The sequence below is a fragment of the Bombina bombina genome, chromosome 5 (genome assembly GCF_027579735.1).
Source record: "Bombina bombina isolate aBomBom1 chromosome 5, aBomBom1.pri, whole genome shotgun sequence".
In the NCBI taxonomy this organism is placed as follows: Eukaryota; Metazoa; Chordata; class Amphibia; order Anura; family Bombinatoridae; genus Bombina; species Bombina bombina.
Window position 1 is genome coordinate 926,202,973 of NC_069503.1, and position 24,357 is coordinate 926,227,329.

The following is a 24,357-nucleotide window of genomic DNA, read 5'->3' on the forward strand; positions in this document are numbered from 1 at the left end:
AATCCCAAAATTATGTTAAAACTGAACAAATTTTTGTCCCATGTATATAGTAACATTTCAGTTTTGTTAATGAACAACATTATTATACTTGAATTTGTCAGCATATCATCATACTGTTTAATATAAGGTGGCCTTAGATGTATACTAAACACCTCTATTTCTTAAGCTATAACCTCTAACCAAAATTATAATCTTACATACACAGTATGGTTTATCTTTTTTGTCATAATGGACTCATTTTCTGTATCATTTATTGTCATATATCAAGTGTTTCCCCAGTATATAGTAGATTAATCTGCTATTTATGTCTACATTTGTATATTTTAATTATGCTAAAAGAGGTTCATTACTTTTGTTTTTAAAATATTTTTCTATTTGATATGTACCAACAAAGCATTCTGCTTATCAAGGGGTTAACAAATAATCAGCTGTAACACATTAACTTGGACATAGATTACAGCCAATCAGATATAGAGTTCCCCTTCATATGCAGACTGCCCTACATCACAAATCAGTCTATGAATAAGCGTCCTAAAGGGACGCAAAACTAGTCAGACAGCCTGTAGTGTCTCACTTACACTCCTGCCATTGACTCTTTGTTGCGTGTTATACAGCGTTTGTTGCTGTGAATTTTTTAATCTGTTACAATAAAGGATTTTTACTTTTATGAAGCCCTCGCTGCAGTGCCGGCTTGGTTTTTGCCACTGCTACGGCACTCCGTCTACCTAAGTGGGTTGAACTTTTTTCAGACAGACCGGCATAATTTCCGGTCCACTAGCCGGGGCCCCGGATGTTGCTAGAAACGCCGCACTCTCCGTAGCATCAACTCTGTGATTTTTTTATTCTGTCTGTGTTTTGATCATACTATGCCCTCATGTCTTGTGGACATGTACGCTGTTCTTATCTGTGCCTTCCCTTTTGAGGGGATAGTTTGTCTTCCTTATGAGCTGGGGTTCCTCGCTCCTTCTTTTGTCCTGCCCTGTGTGTAGGAGGTTAGATCAGGTGGCTTATCTCTGTAAGGGGTAGCATCTGCTGCTCTGTGGGCTCTGTTACATCTGTTGGAATTTGATCTCTCTACGTAGAGACTGTCTAAGAGAGCTGTGTCTTCTTACGGATCTAATGCACATTTCTCTGTTCCAGGTCCCAGGGGGTTCTCCTTGGGAGTGCCTTATTTTGGAGGAGCGGATTGGGTTGGCACCCAAGCTCTGTTGGGGTGGGTGAGTTTCCCCTTTTTTCCTTTCCATTCCCTGGGGGCTTGTGGTTGGGGTCTTTTTGTCCCCACTGTCTATCAGACATGTCTGTCGCTTGGGATGGTCCGGTGTTGAAGCAGGATCTGAGATCTGTTGCTTTGCTAAATTCATCCTTGGAGCATTCAAGGTACGGTAAGCCTCTTGAGGTTTCTCCTTTCTCCATGTTCAGGATTTGTGGGAAGGACTGGCGGCTCATAGATAGCCTGTGACCTTATCCACTGGTTAGTGGATACTTAGCAATTTGAAGGATCCTATCTTTATCTGCTTTCTGCTTGCCCTGCAAGTATTTAAGCTTCAGAGTCATTTTTAGATGACTGCAGCGTTTAGTGCTTTTGCTTCCGGTGTTGTTCGTCAGACCTATCTGAGCTTGCTGCACGAGGTTTTGTTTCTGAATATTTTGGTATTCTGAGCTACCTTTTTGCGACTTGGGGACCTTTTTAGAGTGCGGTTGCACTGTGTTGTGGGATTATCCTCTCTGTTTCAGACTCCCGGCCTTATCCCATGGTTTCTATTTTTCTGGGGTCTGGGTGTTTCCTCCCCTTGTTTCTATGAGACTGGTGGGTCTCTGTTGGTCTGGAGTTCCTTATGCTAGCTGGACAGCTAGCTCAGCATACTAATGCACTGTGGCTACTCTGCACTGTAGCAAACTGAGGGTTGCAAGTCGATCCCGGGCGAGGTCTACTCAGCCTTAGGATGAGCAGCGCCTTGAATCCCTTAAGGGGGATTAGCCGTGCTTTACAAGAACATTCATGTTTTATGCGTGTCTTTCCTTCTCTGTGGAAGATTTCGATAGCTTGGCCCTTTCTTTAGTAAAGGACGTGGTGTTTGGAGACCGACTGCTGGGCGATGGTGTCTCCTGGAGGCTGTTGAATAAGTCAAGTCTAGTTCCTGCGGTCTCTAGCAAGGCTTGTGGACTATCTGCAGGTCAGTGTCCTTGGGTCTTTTCCTCTTTTTCAAAGTTGTTCTCGGCTTCGGACGAAGCAGGATTTTGTTGGGTAGGGGTTTTCAGGCCTGGTGCCCTCAGAATGGGCCGCCTCTTGTACCCTCTAGTTTTTGCATTCAGTGTCCTCTATAGCTTAGGTACTGTTTTCCCAAAAGTAATGAATGCAGCTGTGGACTCTTTCCATTTATGAAGAAAAACATAAATTATGCTTAACTGATAATTTTCTTTTCTTCAGATGGAAAGAGTCACAGCTCCCCACCCGTGTTTTTATGCGGGGCGGCTGTAATTTTTGTTTTCTGGCACCTTTTCACCCTGATTTTTCTTCTACTGTTCCTTGTTCCTCGGCAGAATGATTGGGGGATGAGGGGAGTGGGAGGAGTATTTAAGCCTTTGGCTGGAGTGTCTTTGCCTCCTCCTGGTGGCCAGGTTTTGAATTCCCAAAAGTAATGAATGCAGCTGTGGACTCTTTCCATCTGAAGAAAAGAAAATGATCAGGTAAGCATAATTTATGTTTTTCTTGTTATGTTTACTTTGATTTAACATATTTGTTTTTTGCTAAAGGATCAGTTTAATATCACTTTAAATGAACAGCAATTCCAGTCCCTATATAAGAACTGCATTATAAGGTGCCATTTCATATATACATGCTTTGTGCTTTCTTATGTTAGATGGAAATCTCCCCTTTCTGCAGCCTCTACCATTTTTACCACTTTTTCTTTTAATGTTAACATTTTAGGACACTGGAGAATCTTCCAATCCTCAAATGGAGCCTCAGTGCTTGTTGCTGTGAGGAAGAGAGAAAATAATGCAGTTGTGTGCATGTGTATAGCTTGGGAGATAAATAGGAAGAAAAAAAACCTTGCAGAAATAGGTTTTATTTAAATATGCAAAATCATTCCTGCATATATTAATTGACACCCTATAATGTTTCAGATGGGTTGAAAGTGATGCATTAATTTAATGCCTCCTTTGCATGTTCACTTAAAAACTACGTTATCACACACCTTTACAATCATAGCATAGATAGATATAGATACAGGGGTCAAGTCAGGCAGGAACGCATCGGAACTGAGTTCCTGCACTATTTTTGCAGGGGGAACTAAGTTCCCCCGGGACTGAGAACAGGAACACTTCAGTAAACACTGATGCTGCTGGTGGGAGGAGCTGGAGCACAGTCTGGCTAGAGGGATAGTGAGATCCTCTAGTAATGGGCAGTAACACTTAATTTCAGTTGTTATGCTTCTGCTTCACATGTTTCTCTTGGGATGTAACTCCCATTTTCCTTTTTTTAGTGGAGTTTATTATATTGCTTATTAAATAGCAATCAGTTCATTGAAATTGTGGTATTACATGTTACTAGCAACAGCACAATGCTTGCAATTTTAGAGGCTGTTAGCAATTGGGAAAAATTGTACAGAGTTGGGTGTTATTAATTGTGTTATCTGTCTTCGCCAAGAGCAACAACAAATCCTATATAGAGGATCTGACATTATTTCTCACAGTGTTTGATAATTAGATGCAGGTTTCTCTACTTTAAGGAGTGGTATTTGGCATTGTAGGCTGCATGTTACTGGGAACTGATATCACTTTTGGATGAGTGGAATGTAGAATCTAGATTCCTAATAGGAGCATTATACAAATTTAATTCAAAGTATTATTTATTGTTGACAATATATAAAACTACTTTAAAATGACACACTACACAGACCTTGAATATGAGTTAATATAGGACTCTTGTGTGTTAGGAAAACATTGCACTATTTTTACTGTTATTTGCTAAGGGATTCGTACCCTTAGGTCTTTATATATTAAAGTGATGGTAAATGCTAGCATTTTACCAGTGCAACAAATAAATGGGACTTACCGTCATGAAGTATAAAATACTTCATGCTGAAGGTTCCTTTATTTGCCTGTAGTGTTTGCTGCGCTGAGTGCCTCATGCCACCCGTAGCAAAATGCTATTTTTTTCAATGAGGTGATGTTTCCACCTCTTAGCCAATAGTCATGTGGCTCAGTTGGCATTATGCCTGATAACGTGCACGCTATTGGCTAAGATCACCTCACTGAAAAATAGCAGTCTGCCCTGGGCAGCCTAAGGTGCTCCGTATGGCATACGCTGCAGCCAAATAAAGGAACTTTCAACATGAAGTATTTTATACTTCATTACTGAAAGTCCCGTTTATTTGTTTCACAAATACTAGGATTTACCATTTACCATCACTTTAAATTATAAATCCTGATGCTCATCTTATTAAAATTAGCTACAGTCACTATGACCTGAAACTAATATCTTGCTTAAAATGCATTGCAGCACGAATATTGTGGAATTCATAAAGATGTCTATTGACCTCTTGTTACATATGTGAGCTGTGAATCACTCTCCAACGATTAACTTCTCACTATTTAGAACAAGTTCAACTTTCAAGGATACAGGCATCACAAAAATACCTTACAAAACAGCCTAACTAAAATGAAAGAAAGTAATTATATTAAACTGTCTACTTTAACATATGCCCAAAAGAAAACTTTGAAAAAGTAAAAGAGAAATAAAAAAATAAACCTTTGAAATAGCCAGACTCTTGAACAAGTCTTCTAAAAAATATAAAGACAAGGACACCAGATAGAGGCCCATTTATCAAACTCTGCATGGAGCTTGTGGGCCTGTGTTTCTGGCGAGTCTTCAGACTCACCAGAAACAGCAGTTATGAAGCAGCGGTCTAAAGACCGCTGCTCCAAAACCCTGTCCGCCTGCTCTGAGCAGGCGGACAGGAATCGCCACAATTCAACCTGATCGAGTACAATCAGGTTGATTGACACCTCCCTGCTGGCGGCTGATTGGCTGCGAGTCTGCAGGGGGCGGCGTTGCCCCCCTCTTGTGAGCTGCTGGTGCAATGCTGAATACGGAGAGCATATTGCTCTCCGCATTCAGCGAGGTCTTGCGGACCTGATCCGCACTGTCGGATCAGGTCCGCAAGACCTTTGATACATTGGCCTCATAGTGTTATCCAATTTCCACATTGATATCAATGAAACAGCTTGCGAGTGATACTCACAAAAGTGAAGCACTGCCAGACTGGAATTTCTCAGTTTCCCAACTAACTGGCCAATTTGCTACACGACTCTGAATCTAAGCCTCCTGGCTTTTAAAACATCGCCAGAATACTGGACCACACATCGTCTCCACACGGTAGGAAAGGAAAGCAGGTAGTGAAAGTATAAAACAAGGTTATTTAAAAGTTTAAAACAAGTGACACGTTTCTTTGCAAACAAAGTCTCTTTCTTCAGGTTTAATACAAAGTTTAGGTGAAAACCCATGGCCACACCACTAGAATGCCCCAGAATGCCAATGGCCCCTCTGTTGCAGTTGTAATTATTGTTTTTTTTTTAAATTGCTAGCAGTTTTCATTGAATGTGCCATATATCATGTATTTGGTTACTTAACACAACTCTGGATGTTAATAACAAGAACACCCACTGATAAAACGGTGGTCAATAAACCTATCCCATTGTCAGACTCATTAAAAAAAATTGCACGCCTCATCTTTTTCTTCTATGCAGAAAACAACACATAGGTACCTAAAAATGTCATCAAGGCTGGATGGGAAAGATCGTTTTTCAAATAAGAAAGTATGACAGCTGTGATGGATAAAATTATATGCACAAAAGGGGGGGATTAAAGCTCAATTAGGTCAAATCTACCCACCAACTAAATTTGTTGCAGAATGCTAAACATATTTTAAAATAAGGTGGGGGTTGCTCAGTTACAATATAAACATGTTATATACTTTTTTGCTATCTTGGGTTTCCACCCAACAGACGTCCCCAAACCATAAAATCTATGACACCCATTCATAGTTTTGATTTTTCCTGTGTATGGCAAAATCGAGTGCAGAGGGCCACATGTGACCCAAGGGCTGCTAGTTGGCTTTCCTTGGTGTAAAGAATTTGGAAAAAATTAGCAAAATATAAATATTGAGGCCTTAGGGAACATGGAAAATTGAGGAACTTGTCTCGTATTCTGTAGCAAGATTACTCTGCATAGCAAAAATAGGAACCCTGGTGTTTGCAGGACTTGACTTCTACTCAATGCATATGAATATATTTGCAAATTTAAAGATGTTTTCTTTACTATCTCCATGTGGTAAACTGTGTGAAACTGAAGCATATGTTATACATATGATAATGTTTAGAAAGCAGTGATTTTTTTTATATTAGTTGGGCCCCCACAGACTAGGGGAAAGCACTTTTATTAATATTGCTATTAATATTTAAACTTGTTTATGGCAATTGCTGTTTTTAAATAATTTTTAAATAGTCAATTAAATTGTTATCATTCTTAAAAAAATATAACATCAATAAATAAGTAAACATTCCCTGAATTAACCTTTTTGTCTTTTTAGGTATAAAACTTAAAGTGATGGTAAATCAGAGCATTTAAAAAACACTAGGATTTACTTTCACTAAAAATAAACGGTAGTTTCATTAATCAGTTACTAAAATAAGGCTGCTAAAATCACCCTTCTGTGCCATGGCAGCTCGCTAAAGTCAGCGGCTCCGGCTGCCGATCGGCACGGCGCTCTTTACCAATGAGGTGACGTTTCCACCTCTAAACCAATAGCCATGCTAGGATGTCAGATGACAAGCACAGCTATTGGTTTAGAGGCGAAAATGTCACCTTATTGAAGAAGAGTGCTGTGAGTTAGCACCCTTTTTTTAGTAACTGATGAATAAAACTACCATATATTTTTAGTGATGGTAAATCCTAGCGTTTTTTTAAACGCTCAGATTTACCATCACTTTAAAACTCAAATATCAAATTATAAACATAAGTTAAAGTGGACAATAATATTTGTACTACGGCAAGTGGATTTTGTTTCTGAATTTTGCCTTATTAAAATCTATTTTTCCTACAACCTTATATTATTTCTACTATTTCATTTTCAACAACTTTTCCATTGGCCACAGGATGCTCTGGCTTTGTTGAACTAAGCCCTCTGACAGTAGCTTTGTTTAATGCATTTTCCATCTGTAAAAGCATTTACTTTAGAAAATGATTCACTGTGAGTTATGTGGGCAACCCTGAAATAGCAGCTATCATATTTTATTTTTTAAAAAAGGGACATTTTTATACCTGAATCACCAACTCTTATGTTTTGACTAGTTTACAAAATTAACACCAAAAGCAAAGGGTTAAATACTTATATTAAAATAACAATAATACCCTAGGGGGAATTGTCAGTGTTCTTTATGGAGTAGGTAAAGGCCAATCAGACATTAATATACTAAACACTAATCATATTTCATGAGTTTTAAAGATGAACATTTTTTGCTAGTAAAGTAATGTGGATAAATGTTGTTTATGACTATTGTGATTAATGAAACATTCTGAAAACATTCATTTGATCTTTCTGTACTTCTTTCAAATGGCCTTCATAATGAAAAAAAGACATGCCCTAATTTGTAAGAGCATATCATTTTAACAATCACAACATAGTTGAAGTATTGTTCCTAGGCCTAGATTATAAATGAAGCACAAATATATTAGCACTGATGAGTGCTAATACTGCTCAGATTACATTGATAGGTCTCTTATTCTTTCACTCATATGACAAGTTAAAAGTAAACAGGAGCAAAAAGCCTCAGGCCTGCTAACATCTGGAGGTCAGAAAGTGTAGCCACTATAACTCCCACACCCAATAGACCTTTATGGGCCGTGGCGTGCTACAAAACTGGCTTTCAATTGAGCGCTAACTTGAAGGTGCACTTAGATAAGAAATATTTATGTGTGTGTGTATGTGGGTACACAGTATATTTGTATGCATATGCATGTGTGTAGTGTTTTTAAGTTATATTTCAATACAAAATAATAACTTAAAACTAACTCCAATATTTGACCTTTTAGCGCATCATTGTATTAGTGCTTGAGCAATAGAAGTCTACAGGGAGTGCAGAATTATTAGGCAAATGAGTATTTTGACCACATCATCCTCTTTATGCATGTTGTCTTACTCCAAGCTGTATAGGCTCGAAAGCCTACTACCAATTAAGCATATTAGGTGATGTGCATCTCTGTAATGAGAAGGGGTGTGGTCTAATGACATCAACACCCTATATCAGGTGTGCATAATTATTAGGCAACTTCCTTTCCTTTGGCAAAATGGGTCAAAAGAAGGACTTGACAGGCTCAGAAAAGTCAAAAATAGTGAGATATCTTGCAGAGGGATGCAGCACTCTTAAAATTGCAAAGCTTCTGAAGCGTGATCATCGAACAATCAAGCGTTTCATTCAAAATAGTCAACAGGGTCGCAAGAAGCGTGTGGAAAAACCAAGGGGCAAAATAACTGCCCATGAACTGAGAAAAGTCAAGCGTGCAGCTGCCAAGATGCCACTTGCCACCAGTTTGGCCATATTTCAGAGCTGCAACATCACTGGAGTGCCCAAAAGCACAAGGTGTGCAATACTCAGAGACATGGCCAAGGTAAGAAAGGCTGAAAGACGACCACCACTGAATAAGACACACAAGCTGAAACGTCAAGACTGGGCCAAGAAATATCTCAAGACTGATTTTTCTAAGGTTTTATGGACTGATGAAATGAGAGTGAGTCTTGATGGGCCAGATGGATGGGCCCGTGGCTGGATTGGTAAAGGGCAGAGAGCTCCAGTCCGACTCAGACGCCAACAAGGTGGAGGTGGAGTACTGGTTTGGGCTGGTATCATCAAAGATGAGCTTGTGGGGCCTTTTCGGGTTGAGGATGGAGTCAAGCTAAACTCCCAGTCCTACTGCCAGTTTCTGGAAGACACCTTCTTCAAGCAGTGGTACAGGAAGAAGTCTGCATCCTTCAAGAAAAACATGATTTTCATGCAGGACAATGCTCCATCACACGCGTCCAAGTACTCCACAGCGTGGCTGGCAAGAAAGGGTATAAAAGAAGAAAATCTAATGACATGGCCTCCTTGTTCACCTGATCTGAACCCCATTGAGAACCTGTGGTCCATCATCAAATGTGAGATTTACAAAGAGGGAAAACAGTACACCTCTCTGAACAGTGTCTGGGAGGCTGTGGTTGCTGCTGCACGCAATGTTGATGGTGAACAGATCAAAACACTGACAGAATCCATGGATGGCAGGCTTTTGAGTGTCCTTGCAAAGAAAGGTGGCTATATTGGTCACTGATTTGTTTTTGTTTTGTTTTTGAATATCAGAAATGTATATTTGTGAATGTTGAGATGTTATATTGGTTTCACTGGTAAAATTAATAATTGAAATGGGTATATATCTGTTTTTTGTTAAGTTGCCTAATAATTATGCACAGTAATAGTCACCTGCACACACAGATATCCCCCTAAAATAGCTAAAACTAAAAACAAACTAAAAACTACTTCCAAAAATATTCAGCTTTGATATTAATTAGTTTTTTGGGTTCATTGAGAACATGGTTGTTGTTCAATAATAAAATTAATACTCAAAAATACAACTTGCCTAATAATTCTGCACTCCCTGTATTATGTGAGAAAGTGCTCCCACGTTATCCTACATATAGCTATTAGGGCATCCTGGACTTTCTCTTTAACACTTATATATTACTTTCAACTTGTAATATGAGTGTAAAAATAAAAGCGCTATTGATTGCACTCAAGCAATGTTAGCGCACAATAGCTCTAATAATTTTGCTTTTCACTTGTTATCTCGGCCTTAGTGTTTTCTTTTCATAATCAGTTATATTGAATACGATATAAAATATAAAACTTGGACCTAGATTACAAATTGTGCGCTAAACCCGGTGCGTAAATAATGCTAAAAATTTAGCAATACCGCACTTTCCATAGCACTTTCCATAGCGCTGCCATTACAAGTTACAAAAAATCCTTGAGAGCTACTTAAATCCTATTGGCTGATTTGAGCAGCCAATAGGATTTAAGCAGCTCTCATCCTATTGGTTGATTTGAATATTTCAGCCAATAGGAATGCAAGGTACCCCAATATAAAATGGGTACCTTGTATTCAATCCTCAGTGTGCGGCAGACGATTGCATGAAGAGGATCCTCCACACTGGATGTCCGCTCTGCACCGCCTTTGCTCCGTGCCACTGGGATGAAGAAAGAAGATGGCCCCGCTCTGGATGAAGATGGAGCCGCCTGTTAGAAAACCTTCGCCGCCGGATTTCAGGAATGGTGAGTACCTATTTCGGGGGTTAGTGTTAGGTTTTTTGTTTTTTTTTAGGGTGTTTTTTTTAGATTAGGGATTTTTAATTTTTTAATGGGCACTAAAGAACAGAATGCTCATACAAATGCCCCTTTAGGGGCAATAGGCAGATAAGTTTTTTTTAGAGTTATGTCTTTTTATTTTGGGTGGGTGAGGGGCTTTACTGTTAGGGGTTAATTTGTAGTTTTTTATGTAAAAGAGCTGATTTCTTCAGGGCAATGCCCTACAAAAGGCCCTTTTAAGAGCTATTGGTAGTTTATTGTTAGATTAGGTTTTTTATTTTTATTTTGGGGTGGCTTTTTTGTTTTTATAGGGTATTAGATTAGGTTTAATTTTTTTTTATTATGGATAATTTCATTTATTATTTTCTGTAATGATAGTTTTTTTTTATTTTTCGTAATTTTAGAGTTTGTTATTTTCTGTAATGATAGTTTTTTTTTTGTAGTGTTAGGATTTTTTAATTTTGTAATTTAGGTTTTTTATTTTTGGTATATTTTTTAAATAGTAATGTTAGGTTTAATTATAGTTTAAGCTTAGTTTTTTTTATTTCAGAGGTAAGTTTTTAGTTATTTGAAGGTAGTTATATTGTAAGTTTAATTTAAGGCTAGGGGGTGTTAGGTTTAGGGGTTAATAGTTTAATTTAGTTTGTTACAATGTGGGGGGTCTGCAGTTTAGGGGTTAATAGGTTTCTTTTAGTAGTAGCGATGTGGGGGATCAGTGGTTTAGGGGTTAATAGGTTTATTTAGTGTTAACGATGCGGGGGGTGGAGGATTAGGGGTTAATACTTTAATTTAGTGTTGGTGAAGTGGGTTGGCAGCGGATTAGAGATAATTAGGTTTATTATAGTATTTGCGATGCAGGAAGTGGCGGTTTAGTGGTTAATAGGTAGTTTATGGGTGTTAATGTATTTTGTAACATTTTGGTTATGAGTATTGTGAAACATTTTTGTTTTGCAAAATCCATAACTACTGGTCTTTGATTGCAGAATGGATCGTTATGGTATAAGCTATAATGCTAGCGGAATAGCCGTACCGCACAAACTGTTATACCTGTGAGCTGAATATTCCATACTCAAAAGCCAGTTTTTGAATGCGGAATGAATCGTTGCAGTAAAGGCAAAAACGTTATCGGTATAGCTGTACCGCAACAACTTGTAATACGGGTGAGCTGACCATTCCGCGTGCAAAGGCCAATTTTTCAGTAGTATAGCTGTACCGCACAACTTGTAATCTAGGTCTTAGAGAGGATGGTGAAGGCAGTGGGTCTGGAAAAGCTAGGGAAACCTCAGTGTTTCAAGAAAAAAAAATTCCCTCTGATAAGCTATATGACAATAATGCAATGGAATTTTTTTTTCGAAGTTTGGCAAAATTTAAGAGTTCACATGTGCAATGCTGCCCCCTGCTTTCGCTCAGGGCTTGTAAATCACCCTAAATAAGCGGGCGTCAGGGTGATTTACCTCAACACCTCTGAGGTGATGGAGAGGCAAAGAAGCTGTTTCTGCTTCTTAAATATTTGGTTTCACTGCAAAGCCTCAAAAGCTCCAACTGCAGCTCAATAAATCTTCCCCAATGCTTTATCACGTTTTGATTAGATACTGAGCATTTTTGTTTTTCTGTACCATTTGGGACATGTATTTTTCTTTCAGTGTTGCAGCTATGATGTGGTTTATTCAGTGATATCATGGGTAATGTTCTTTATTATGATTTTGTTTATGTTTTTTATGGTTTATGTTACTATAAGTGGTGGTGTTGATGCTGTAATTAGTAAGCCTATGAGATGTAGAATTAATTTAAACAACAATTTTTTTTGTAATTTATTATGGGTCAGATAGCAAGTGGATTTAACGCTCCCACTCGCTTGCTTACTCCCCTAGAAGTAAGGTTTTTGCTTGCATCGGTTAGCGCTAGTATTACATACAACTTATTATTATAAGTTGAAAGTAAAAATATTTCACTAGCACGCTAAACCAATGCGCGCAAAGAGTCAGACTTCAAATATCGCAATCACATCAAGTCAATGGAGCAAGAAAAGGGAAAAAAAACTAACACCCTACTCGCACACAAACCCGACTGCATGTTCTCAAGTGCGCTAACCCGATATGAAAATATGAATATTTCACATACCAATGTTCTTCACATAGCAGAATCTTATTTTTATTCATAAATACCTATTTCTACATATATCTCATGGTATTTTAGTACAATATATATCTATACCTCTCTCTCTCTCTCTCTCTCTCTCTCTCTCTCTCTATATATATATATATATATATATATATATATATATATATATATATATATATATATATATACACATAATTATATATAGGTGTATATACAGTATATATACTGTGTATATATATATATATATATATATATATATATACAGATATATATAGGAATATCTATTTATAAATACTTAGAACATATGCTGCTATGGGCAGAGCATTAGAATGGGAAATATTTACAGTAAATACACACTATAACACTTTATTTAATATGATTATTGCATGAATATGATCTTTCGTGTTTTCATCTGCTTGACTGCAAAGGGCTCCAATGCACTTATATATATGTCTATATGTGTGCACATATGTATTTATGTGTTTATATGTGTATATATGTCTGTAAATACATATGTACACACATATAAACATATATATATATATATATATAATTATTTATATACACATACATATTTAGACATGTGCATGTATGTATCTCTATGTTAGAGCCCTTTTGCCTGTCTTTTTCTTCTAACACCTGACACCTCATATATTTGAGCCCTTATTTTTGTGCAATATTTTTTTTATTTTTTTTAATAGATATGTGTTATTATGAGAATATCTGAAATTTTTAATGTATATTTGATGTGCTTTCTCGAAACAGTTAAACAGAGCTCTGAGGACACAGTAATCATTCTAGTGTAAATCACTATTGCGCTCACGTGTTTACATTTACTTTCAACTTGCAATAGGAGCGCTAAACCCGTCACGCCCAAACACCCATGATAAATCCCTTTTCGCTTGTGCGTAACTTTTAGCGATCCACTCGTAATCTGGTCCTATATTGCTATACCAGTTTCTGTGATCATAGTTATACCATGCCATAGCTTCTTTTACTTTAAATTTGTTAAGCTTGATAGTCAGGAAAATATATTTTGGTAACACTTTTCATTTTAGCCATTACAAATTCACAATCAAAAGTTGTTTAAAAGGACAGTCTAGTCAAAATTAAACTTTCATGATTAAGATAGGGAATTTAATTTTAAATTACTTTCCATTTTACTTTGCTTTGTTCTCTTGGTATTCTTTGTTTAAAGCTAAACCTAGGTAGGCTCAAATGCTAATTTCTAAGCCCTTGAAGACCGTCTCTTATCTCAGTGCATTTTGACATTTTTTAACAGCTAGGCAGCGCTAGTTCATATGTGCCATATAGATAACATTGTGCTCACTCCTTTAGAGTTATTTCAGTCATCACTGATTTGCTAAAATGCAAGTCTGTTAAAAGAACTGAGATAAGGGGGCAGTCTGCAGAGGCTTAGATAAAAAGTAATCACAGAGGTACAAAGGTGTATTAATATAAGTGTTGGCTATGCAAAACTGGAGAATGAGTAAAACATGCATTATTTATTTTTTTAAACATTTTCAAGTAGACTGTCCCAATATTACAATATTAGGAGTCACCATTTAAAACCTCTATTCAGATATATGATAGACCCCTTAGTTTCTTTCATGGAATTCAAATTAACAAATCAAGCAATATATTTACACATTGTTGATTAACTGCAAGAATAAAATATTTGTGATAAATTTCAGATATTACATCATAAACTTGTCTGCAATTTTTACAAAACTTCCTTAGTGGATGATAGCAATTATAAATTAACAGGTTCATTAAAAGTCAGTAAAATCAGATATACTGTTTGTTTTAAATGAGAAAAAATAAAAAACAGAGAGTTCTTGACGGAGGTGCGCCCACGGTGATGGAAGTAAAGATCAGTCCAAATAATCCAATGAAAGGCCGCTCTTCTGTAGCGTGTGTCGACGGTAAGATAATCTGTAGTGGGGAAACAGGAAGGCGCCAATAGGGTGATAACGTAAAGGACCCTGACATGTAGGTTAAAAGGAAAAGGGTACTCACAAGCAGGGCGGCACTTAGACGTGCCTAACAAAGCAGGCCGGGACCTCAGCGTTGCCCGGAAGACTCACAACGGCAGCAACCAATCCTCGAGCCGGACTAAGTTCCGTGTGGCCAATCAGGATCGCTGGATACTAACACACCCTCCTCTTCGTATGCCGAATCCGAACACTGGCAGAAGGGTAGGGGATAGTGATATACCGTGTGTGACACTCCCGAATGCCGAGAGTTGAATAACAAAGGCCAACAAGCTGGAAAGAGGAAGGAGCAAACTCCAGCAAAGTTGATTAAAACAATTTATTAAAAAGTTTTAAAAACAATGCATAAAAGCAACGCGTTTCTCGGCTACACAGAGCCGTTTCATCAGGCTGTTATACACATTCTAAAATGCCTACTGCTTTAAACACTTCCTCTAACCAATCAAAACACTTGAAATTTCCACACCCCCTCCCCACCTCACAGCGTGCGTGTCAGCCACAGCTGATATGGAGAGTGCAAGGATACATATGCGTTCAACTTAGAATCCAGACACTCAGAAACATTTTATCTTGTCATTAATATCATTTATCTTACACCACAACTATTTCGTCTACCAGGATGAATATTACCTCCAAATAAAGGGGACGGCCATGGGTACCAGGTTCGCCCCAAGTTACGCCAACCTTTTTATGGGATCATTTGAACAACAATATATCTACGACTCTGCGTTTGGGGCGAACCTGGTATACTATGGCAGGTATATAGACGATCTGGTCGTGGTGTGGAAGGGTGATAGACTGCTAGCCGAAGACTTTGTGAAACATTTGAATAGTAACAACAAGGGCTTAAAGTTCACCAGCACAATAGACTCTAATACTGTTGTATTTCTGGACTTAGAGTTAAGTTTCACTGAGGGTAGGATTTCAACCAGTACTCATTTCAAGCAGGTTGATTGCAACAGTTATTTGGACTTTAGAAGCAATCATCACCTACCTTGGAAAAGAAATGTACCATATGGGCAGTTCAAGCGAGTTCGCAGGAACTGCAGCAGTCTAACAGATTATGAGATACAGAGTAAAATCCTTAAAGATAGATTTAAAGAGAAAAAATATCCAGAACACATTATCACCAGTGCCTTTAATAGGGCAAAAAATGATGACAGAAATAAATATTTCGAGAAAAAGATAGTAGATACACAAACTCAGGTGGGTATGGGCAATCGGACCATGTTCATTACTGAATACAATTGTAATCACAGTATAATCAAAAAGAGTATTATGAAACACTGGAAAATTCTATTAAAAGATCCTATTTTAGGCCCACTGTTGGATAATAAACCCACTATTGTTTACAAAAGAGCACCCAACTTAAAAAGGATTTTGGCACCTAGTAAAGTGGTTAAAAATAGGACCAACATAACTAGTAGTAATACCAATAAGGCCAATGACATTATCTGTAAAATACAAAGAAAGGGCAGTTTCAAATGTAACCATAAAAAATGCAAAATGTGTGACTTTATAACACATAATGTAGATACGTTTAAATCAAATACAACATCCAAAACGTATAAAATGAGTTATCGGATGACATGCGCGTCGAATTATGTGATTTACTTATTGTCCTGCATTTGTGGGTTTCAATACGTAGGGCGCACCTGCAGATGCTTGAGCATTAGGTGGTCAGAACACTTTAGAAACATCAAAAAGAACTTCAAATTACATAGTGTACCACGACATTGTAACACCAAACATAGTGGAAATTTACATTGTCTACAAATACCTCCCATTGAACACATTCCAAGATCAGACTTTTATAACCGTTTCTATAGACTTAGACTTAGACAGAGAGAGACCTTTTGGATCTATAGGCTTCAGACTTTACATCCATCAGGTCTCAATGCCAATATTGATCTTGCAGCTTTTCATAGTTGATTTGTCTTATTTTTTTTACTAAGTGTATATATATATATTTTATTTAGTCACTTTTTGGGGATATGAGTAATTGTAGATCTGCAGAGATATTATATCTCTGTTTTAGGGTCCATTTTCATCAGTTTAGAGATTAAATAATTTTCTTTCATTTTGGTTTTGATTGAATTATCTACTGTGATTGAGTATTTATTGTTTGCTATATTGGTGAACTGTATAATCTGTTTTTAATAAGGAGCAATATTTATTTATTTGTTATTTGACCAATTAAGAATATCAAGTCCAGTTCCGATTAATGGCTAATGTGCAAGATCTATGGTGTATTTAACCCTGAAATGAATGTTCATTTATGAATATTTATTACGTATATTAACGTAAAGGGTAAGACACATGAAAAATCGTAACAACTGTAATTGATCCCAGTTATGATGTGAGCAATAATATAATGTGAATTAGAATATTAGAATAGACACTAAAATATAAGGTGATATCAAATTGTTGGATTCTAAGTTGAACGCATATGTATCCTTGCACTCTCCATATCAGCTGTGGCTGACACGCACGCTGTGAGGTGGGGAGGGGGTGTGGAAATTTCAAGTGTTTTGATTGGTTAGAGGAAGTGTTTAAAGCAGTAGGCATTTTAGAATGTGTATAACAGCCTGATGAAACGGCTCTGTGTAGCCGAGAAACGCGTTGCTTTTATGCATTGTTTTTAAAACTTTTTAATAAATTGTTTTAATCAACTTTGCTGGAGTTTGCTCCTTCCTCTTTCCAGCTTGTTGGTCTTTGTTATTCAACTCTCGGCATTCAGGAGTGTCACACACGGTATATCACTATCCCCTACCCTTCTGCCAGTGTTCGGATTCGGCATACGAAGAGGAGGGTGTGTTAGTATCCAGCGATCCTGATTGGCCACACGGAACTTGGTCCGGCTCGAGGATTGGTTGCTGCCGTTGTGAGTCTTCTGGGCGACGCTGAGGTCCCGGCCTGCTTTGTTAGGCACGTCTAAGTGCTTGTGAGTACCCTTTTCCTTTTAACCTACATGTCAGGGTCCTTTACGTTATCACCCTATTGGCGCCTTCCTGTTTCCCCACTACAGATTGTTTTAAATGACATGCATTGTACATACTGTAACTAATCTGTGGTTCAATATGATAGCCAGGATGTCTGGAATATAGGCTATGGTTTGGGTAATAAAAACAGCACTTTTTTTGAAAAGCAAGTAGGAAGATGTAGAATTGTATGTGTAACTGAAACAATATATGTCATAGTTATAATTAAATTCACTCAGAGGCCAGGGAAGGGTAATGTGGATAGATGCAGTAGGAGATAAATGAATTTGGGATGGTTGTCGTTAGGGTTAATTGGACATAGGAGTGTTAGAAATTAATTTTGTTGGTGGGGTAAAAGTTAAGGTAAATTGCTTTAATGGTAGAATTATATTGAATACGTTACAGTATTTACTTAATAGGCGTTTGGGATTAATATAGGCAGTCTGTGTTTTTTTCTGTTTTGTTTTGTTTTACAAGCTTTATAAAGTTGATAACATTTTTGGTTAATATAATGTATTGGTTAACAATATTAGCTCCAGGATTTGTGTGCGTAATTGTTATTGACAAGGTATTTACCATCACAGTCGACTTTACTCTTGATTGTCTAGGGAACACTTGATCATTTACAGAGAGCTAGATTACGAGTGGAGCCCTCACTGTTGTGCACGAGCGAAAATGGGTTTATTGCAGCTGTTTGTGTGTTGGAAGTAGCACACATACTACAGGCTGAACGTAAATGCGTTCATTTGAGCATAATCAAATTTATCATGCGCTGTAATAGCGCAACCTCAGAGCTCTGGTTAAATGTTATGCTTGACTAAAAAGTGGCACAAAATACATTTAAAAGTACTTACAATCATAACATTCTGATAAATAAAATTATAAAAAAATTGTTTAAAAAAGTTATAAGGGCTCAAAAGTATGAGGTCTATGTTTTTAGAAAAAATGGCATGCAAAGTGCTTTAACATAGAAATACATACATACATACATAAATATGTATATGCATGTATATTTGTGTGTACATGTGTATTAATGTACTGATATGTGTAAATATGTATTTACAGACATATATACACATATATACAAATAAATACATATGTATACACATAAAGACATATATAAGTGCATTGGAGCCCTTTGCACTCAAGTAGCTGAAAACATGTAAAATCATATTTATGCAATATATTTTTTTAAAAACGTTTTTAACTTTGCATTTACTAGGTATCTGCATTTAATAGCAGAGCTACTCAACAGAGGGCCCTGATGCAAACATTATTTAGGCCCCCAAAAGGTAACTCAGTGTTAGGGTTTTTTCCCTGTTTTGTTTGCCATGTGCTGCTGGCAGCCATTTTACTCACCTCTCTTCCTGACTCTGGTGCATACTGTGTGATGCTGCTCATTTCCTGCACTTCCTTTTATGGCCAGACTTGTGTAAATCACCTGTGTGAGACAGGATGCAGTCTCAGAATTGTGATGTCATCACTTATTATTTAAAGGGCCTCTGTTCAGTATGCTTTGCCCTTGCGTTGTCTCAGACTTCTTTGTGAGAGCTCCTGTGTATTACCTGGCTGTCTGACGTCCTTCCTGGTTCCTGATCCCTGGCTTGTTCCTGACTCTGCAGTTCTCCTTGTTCCTGATTCTGGCTCGTCTGACTACTCGCTTTGGCTCCTGTCTCGGCTCGTCTGACTATTCTCTTTGGCTCTTGACTCGGCTCGTCTGACTACCAGTTCTGGTTTTGATTCCTGGCTTGTTATTTGACTTGTGGACTTTTTATTATTTTTTGCTATTAATAAAGGTGTGATTATTTTTGCACTTCTTGTCTCAGTCTGATTCCTGGCACCCTGACACTCAATAACCTGAAATAATAAAAGTCTCTCCTGCATGAGGATTGTACACATTCTGCACATGCCTATGTATATAGATTGGCTGCTATGCCCCCCCACCCCACCCATCACTTGGGCCCTGGTGCAACTGTACCTGCTGTACCAATGGTAGTTCCGCCCCTGTCTGCATTCAGATCCTTTGTAGACCTGAATGAGGAAGTATGCAATATTCAGCTCTTTTTGGAGCTAAGTTGATTCTTGTGCAAGATCACCACGTTAAAATCTGTGCAAATCCAGATCTTAACGTAGTGATCTTGAACAATAATCAATCTGGCTCTGAAAAGAGCTAAAAAGTGCATACTTCTGCATTAGGATCCTAACAAAGGACCAGAATGCATATGTCTTGTATTTACTGTAAATATTTGACATTCCAATGTTCTTCACATAAGTGAAAATGTTCTTTGTATTTTTAAATAGATATTCCTATATATATATATTATTGGGATCCAAGCACTCGCTGTAGGTTGTACTGCCTGAAGAGACAAACAAAATAAACATAAAAATACCAAAAGAGTGTAATAAATGCTTGATTCCTAGAGAGCACTTAAGTGCATAGGTAAATGGAGTAACCTGAGCAATGCGCAGGAAGCCCCACATGCGGTAGTGGAGTATCCATCCTAAAAACCGAGGCCCTATTGTCACATGTTGTGTACTGCCAAACATTTAGATTCAGTGTGTATTATTTTAGTTTATCCATACAGAAGCCATACATTTGTGTAGTGCAACAGTGTAGTTAGCAAAAGCAAGGACATAAAATACTGCACATTGTTTCTACATAATGTTGAGACATCAGTGTGAGCTAGACCTTAGATGGGATAAGTATACAGATAAGCCTATAGGCTTACATTATCATTAAGAGTCTTAGTAACATGTATGATTTACAGGGTGGTTAGGAGGCTGTTTTTAAATGCTTTTATCTATACTTGTTAAATGGGTCCTCTAGTTTGATTCCTTTGAAGCTCTCTTGAATGTATTTAACTATGTACTTATGCAGTGCCTCTGTCTCTGTAACCTACCACTTAGCAAGCCTTAGTGATACGCCCTATTAATGTCTATCTGTATAATGTCACACTGATGTCTCAACATTATGTAGAAACAATGTGCAGTATTTTATGTCCTTGCTTTTGCTAACTACACTGTTGCACTACACAAATATATGGCGTCTGTATGGATAAACTAAAACAATGCACACTAAATCTAAATGTTTGGCAGTACACAACATGTGACAATAGGGCCTCGGTTTTTAGGATGGATACTCAACTACTGCATGTGGGGCTTCCTACGCATTGCTCAGGTTACTCCATTAACCTATGCACTTAAGTGCTCTCTAGGAATCAAGCGTTTATTACACTCTATTGGTATTTTTATGTTTATTTTGTTTGTCTCTTCATGTTCGGGTGTTTTATATTCACTTTAAATTATATGTCCTATGCTAGATAGCCTTTTCTAGTGGTGTGTTTTACTCTTTGTGGAACTAATTATGTTTTCTGTACTTTCCTGTATTCTCTATATAGAACAGTCTTGATAAAGGTCCCTGTGAGGACCGAAACGTTGACTGAATTAATGAATTGTGAATAAATATTTTTTTTTGGATAATTAAGCCCTGAGTGTGCCTCTTCTCTACATGAAAGTTTATATATATATATATATATATATATATATATATATATATATATATATATATATATAGGTATAGATATATATTGTACTAAAATACCATCAGATATATATAGAAATATGTATCTATGAATAAATAGAACATATTCTTCTATGTGAAGAACATCGGAATGTGAAATATTCATATTTCATGTTGGGTTAGCAAACTTGAGAACATGTTAGTTGTTTTTTTTTCCCTTTTTGTGCTCACTTGAAGTTTATGGGGAATACGTTTATGCTGAATCAAAAAGTAGTTGAAAAGTGAGCTGAAAATTGTTTGTGAGCACCAAGCATTTTTTGACTCTGTATTGTAAATATGGCTTTTTTTTGAGTGGCCGAAAACTTATTTGTAAGTGCAAGATATATTTCTAATGTTGTGATCATGCTGAATCAAAAAGTAGCCTTTTTGCACGAGCAAAAAGCCTCTGTCTAGCAGAGTTAGCACGCGAGCGGAAGCACAAAGTACCCCTCCACTAATAATGTAGCAGTAAGTATTCTGTTGTTCTGATTTTTACTAGATGCTGCTGCAAATGAATACTGACAGTTTATATTTTATCATTTCCCATTGGTGTCTTATTTCTCCAATAGGACAGTGAAAATCCCAGATTCAGCAGAAGGTCTTGGCTTCCAGATAAGGGGCTTTGGTCCATCAGTGGTTCATGCTGTGGGGAGAGGTGAGACCAGTAAAACTAATTGTTTTCTGATATCGTTATCCAATAAGTTTATTGACTTACAGCATGAATGGTGTAACCTCTTAGTACATAAACAATAGATCTTGTAAAGTGGTACAGATTGATTTCCTTACTCTAATTATTAGAAAGTGAATACCCTCTAGTCTCATTCTGTCATAATGTATTTCTAATTGAATGCATACTTAGTTGTGTTGTGATACATATTTATTTTAAATGTTTAAAGAATTTAGGATTTAAAAGTTTTGTTTGTCTGTATTCTTAGCAATAATAATGATAATAATAACAGTAATAACAATGATATTTTTCTTTACAATTTAGGCAATAACTTTATACTGTAGTTCTAACCATGAGCCCACATTTTTAAAGGTCTCTGGTAAGGTGAGATTATCTGGCTGTAGTATTAGTAGTTTATTTTGGATACAGAGGATATTATACCTGTCCTATATACACTCCCTAAAGTCCACAAAAATATGGAAAGACCTCCAGGCCGCCCCATAGTGGCAGGGGTGGGCTCTACACTGTCCAAAGCATCCATATATCTGGATAGAGTCCTTAGACCCTATATATACTCTACCTCCTACATTAAAGATACGGGAGATTTCATCAATAAAGTACAAAATGTAACACTTGACAACAATAAAGGTATATTATCTAGTCTTGATGTAACAAGCCTTTATACTTCAGTTACCCATGAGGCAGGCATGGGTGCAGTAAATAGGTGTTTAGCACAAGATATAAATGTAAGTAAGGAACAGCGAGCATTTGTTTTGGAAATTTTGAACATTATACTAAGATGTAAAATTTTCCTATTTCAAGATAATTTCTATCTGCAATTACAGGGTACCGCCATGGGTTCCAATGTCGCCCCAACCTATGCAAATATATTCATGAATAAATTTGAAGAATATTTTGTCTATAGTCATCAGTTGTTTCATCTATATGGTGCCACATAGTGGCGCTATATAGATGATATTTTCGGCATTTGGTTGGGTGACATTGGAACCCTGGAACAATTTGTTGAGGACCTTAATTGTGCTACACAGCATATAAAATTTAAACTGATTTGAGTGAGGAAAGAATTGATTTTCTCAATACCTCTATTTATAAGCAAGAGGGTATGCTAGCTGTAGACCTTTTCAAAAAGCAAACAGACTATAACAATTTGTTGCACTTTAATAGTGCACATCCTCCTGCACTGTTGAAGAGTTTACCCAGGAGCCAATTCATGCGTGTGAGACGGATTGTCTCTGATGAAAACTTAGTAAAAGAAAGGCTATCAGAAATGGGTGAACACTTCAAACAGAGAGGGTATCTGAGAGATCTAATTCAGCAGGGAATAAGGGATGCATTACAAACCCCTAGGACCAATTTACTCAAAGAGAGGACAAAAAATAAAAATAATACAAAAATGATCTTTGTGAATGAATACTCCCCTTGGAGTAGTCAAATACAGAAAGTGTTAAGAAAGCATTGGCATATTCTACAGATCTCAAATCCACATGTGAAAGACTTTTTTAACCCCCCCATGACTGAATTTAGAAGGGGTAAAAACCTTAAAGGGCCCAAAGAGGAATATAAATCAGGGGCATATTGGGGATAAGAACTTGGGATGTTTTCCATGCCTTAATTGCCAGAATTGCAATAATTTTATCAAAGGCCCAATTTTTACTCACCCCTCCACAGGCAAGAAATACAGGTTGAAGGATTACTACACTTGTAATTCTAAGTTTGTAATATACCTAATTAAGTGTCCATGTGGTTTGGGGTATGTTGGCGAGACCACCCAGAAAGTACGGGAGCGCATTAACCAACACAAAAGTAATATCAGGACAGGTAAACTAGATGCTCCTGTGTCCAACCATTTTATTATGGCTGGACATCAAATTAATCAACTCAGATTCCAGGTTCTTGAACATATAAAAATACCTAGTAGGGGTGAAAATAGAACAAAAATGTTAAAGTACAGGGAATTATATTGGATACACAAATTAGGGACTATGACTCAGAATGGAATGAGCAGGGAGATGGATTGGAGTATATACCAGTGAATATTAATAACTGCACACTAAACAACAAAATATTTTTTGTTTAAGAATTTGATGTTGAAAATGAAATGATACAAAAAAATTTATTTGACTAACTGCATATCCTTTGTTGAAGGTCTCTGAATATTTTTTGAAAAATTCAGAATTTGGCCACTAGATGGCATTTGGTTCAGAAAAAGATAGCTAAGCGTTAACACAGGTGAAAACAGGTGTGGTAGGCGGAGCTTTAGCCTATTTAAGGTTGATTTTAATGTTTTATGTTAGACATGACTAAGGACATGGGTCCGAAACGTTGTCTGTTTTAATTGGCACAATAAAGCAATAATGTTTTAAATACAGTTGGTGGTGCTGCTATATCATTCTTTTGAACTGGCTGTAGTATTAGGTACTTCACAGGATTCACTAAATACAAATGCATGATAAGTCCAATCTCATTCATGACAATGCATCTATTATTAAAGTCACAGTCACAAACCATTCCAGATTACAACTAATAACAGATGCACTGTTGTGAACGAGTTTGGACTTATCGTGCATGGAGCCTCATGCAAATATATATTTTAAGTGTTTTACATAGAAACTCCCA

General features: G+C 37.1%; 1 protein-coding gene across 1 annotated transcript in view; it reads left to right on the forward strand.

Annotated features, from left to right (window-relative positions):
* Window positions 1–24,357, forward strand: part of PREX2 (phosphatidylinositol-3,4,5-trisphosphate dependent Rac exchange factor 2) — a 689,594-nt gene that overhangs the window by 346,187 nt on the left and 319,050 nt on the right. The window contains exon 19 of the mRNA XM_053715101.1: window positions 21,623–21,708. Coding sequence (XP_053571076.1) covers window positions 21,623–21,708 — 86 coding nt within the window. The remainder of the gene's footprint in view (window positions 1–21,622; window positions 21,709–24,357) is intronic.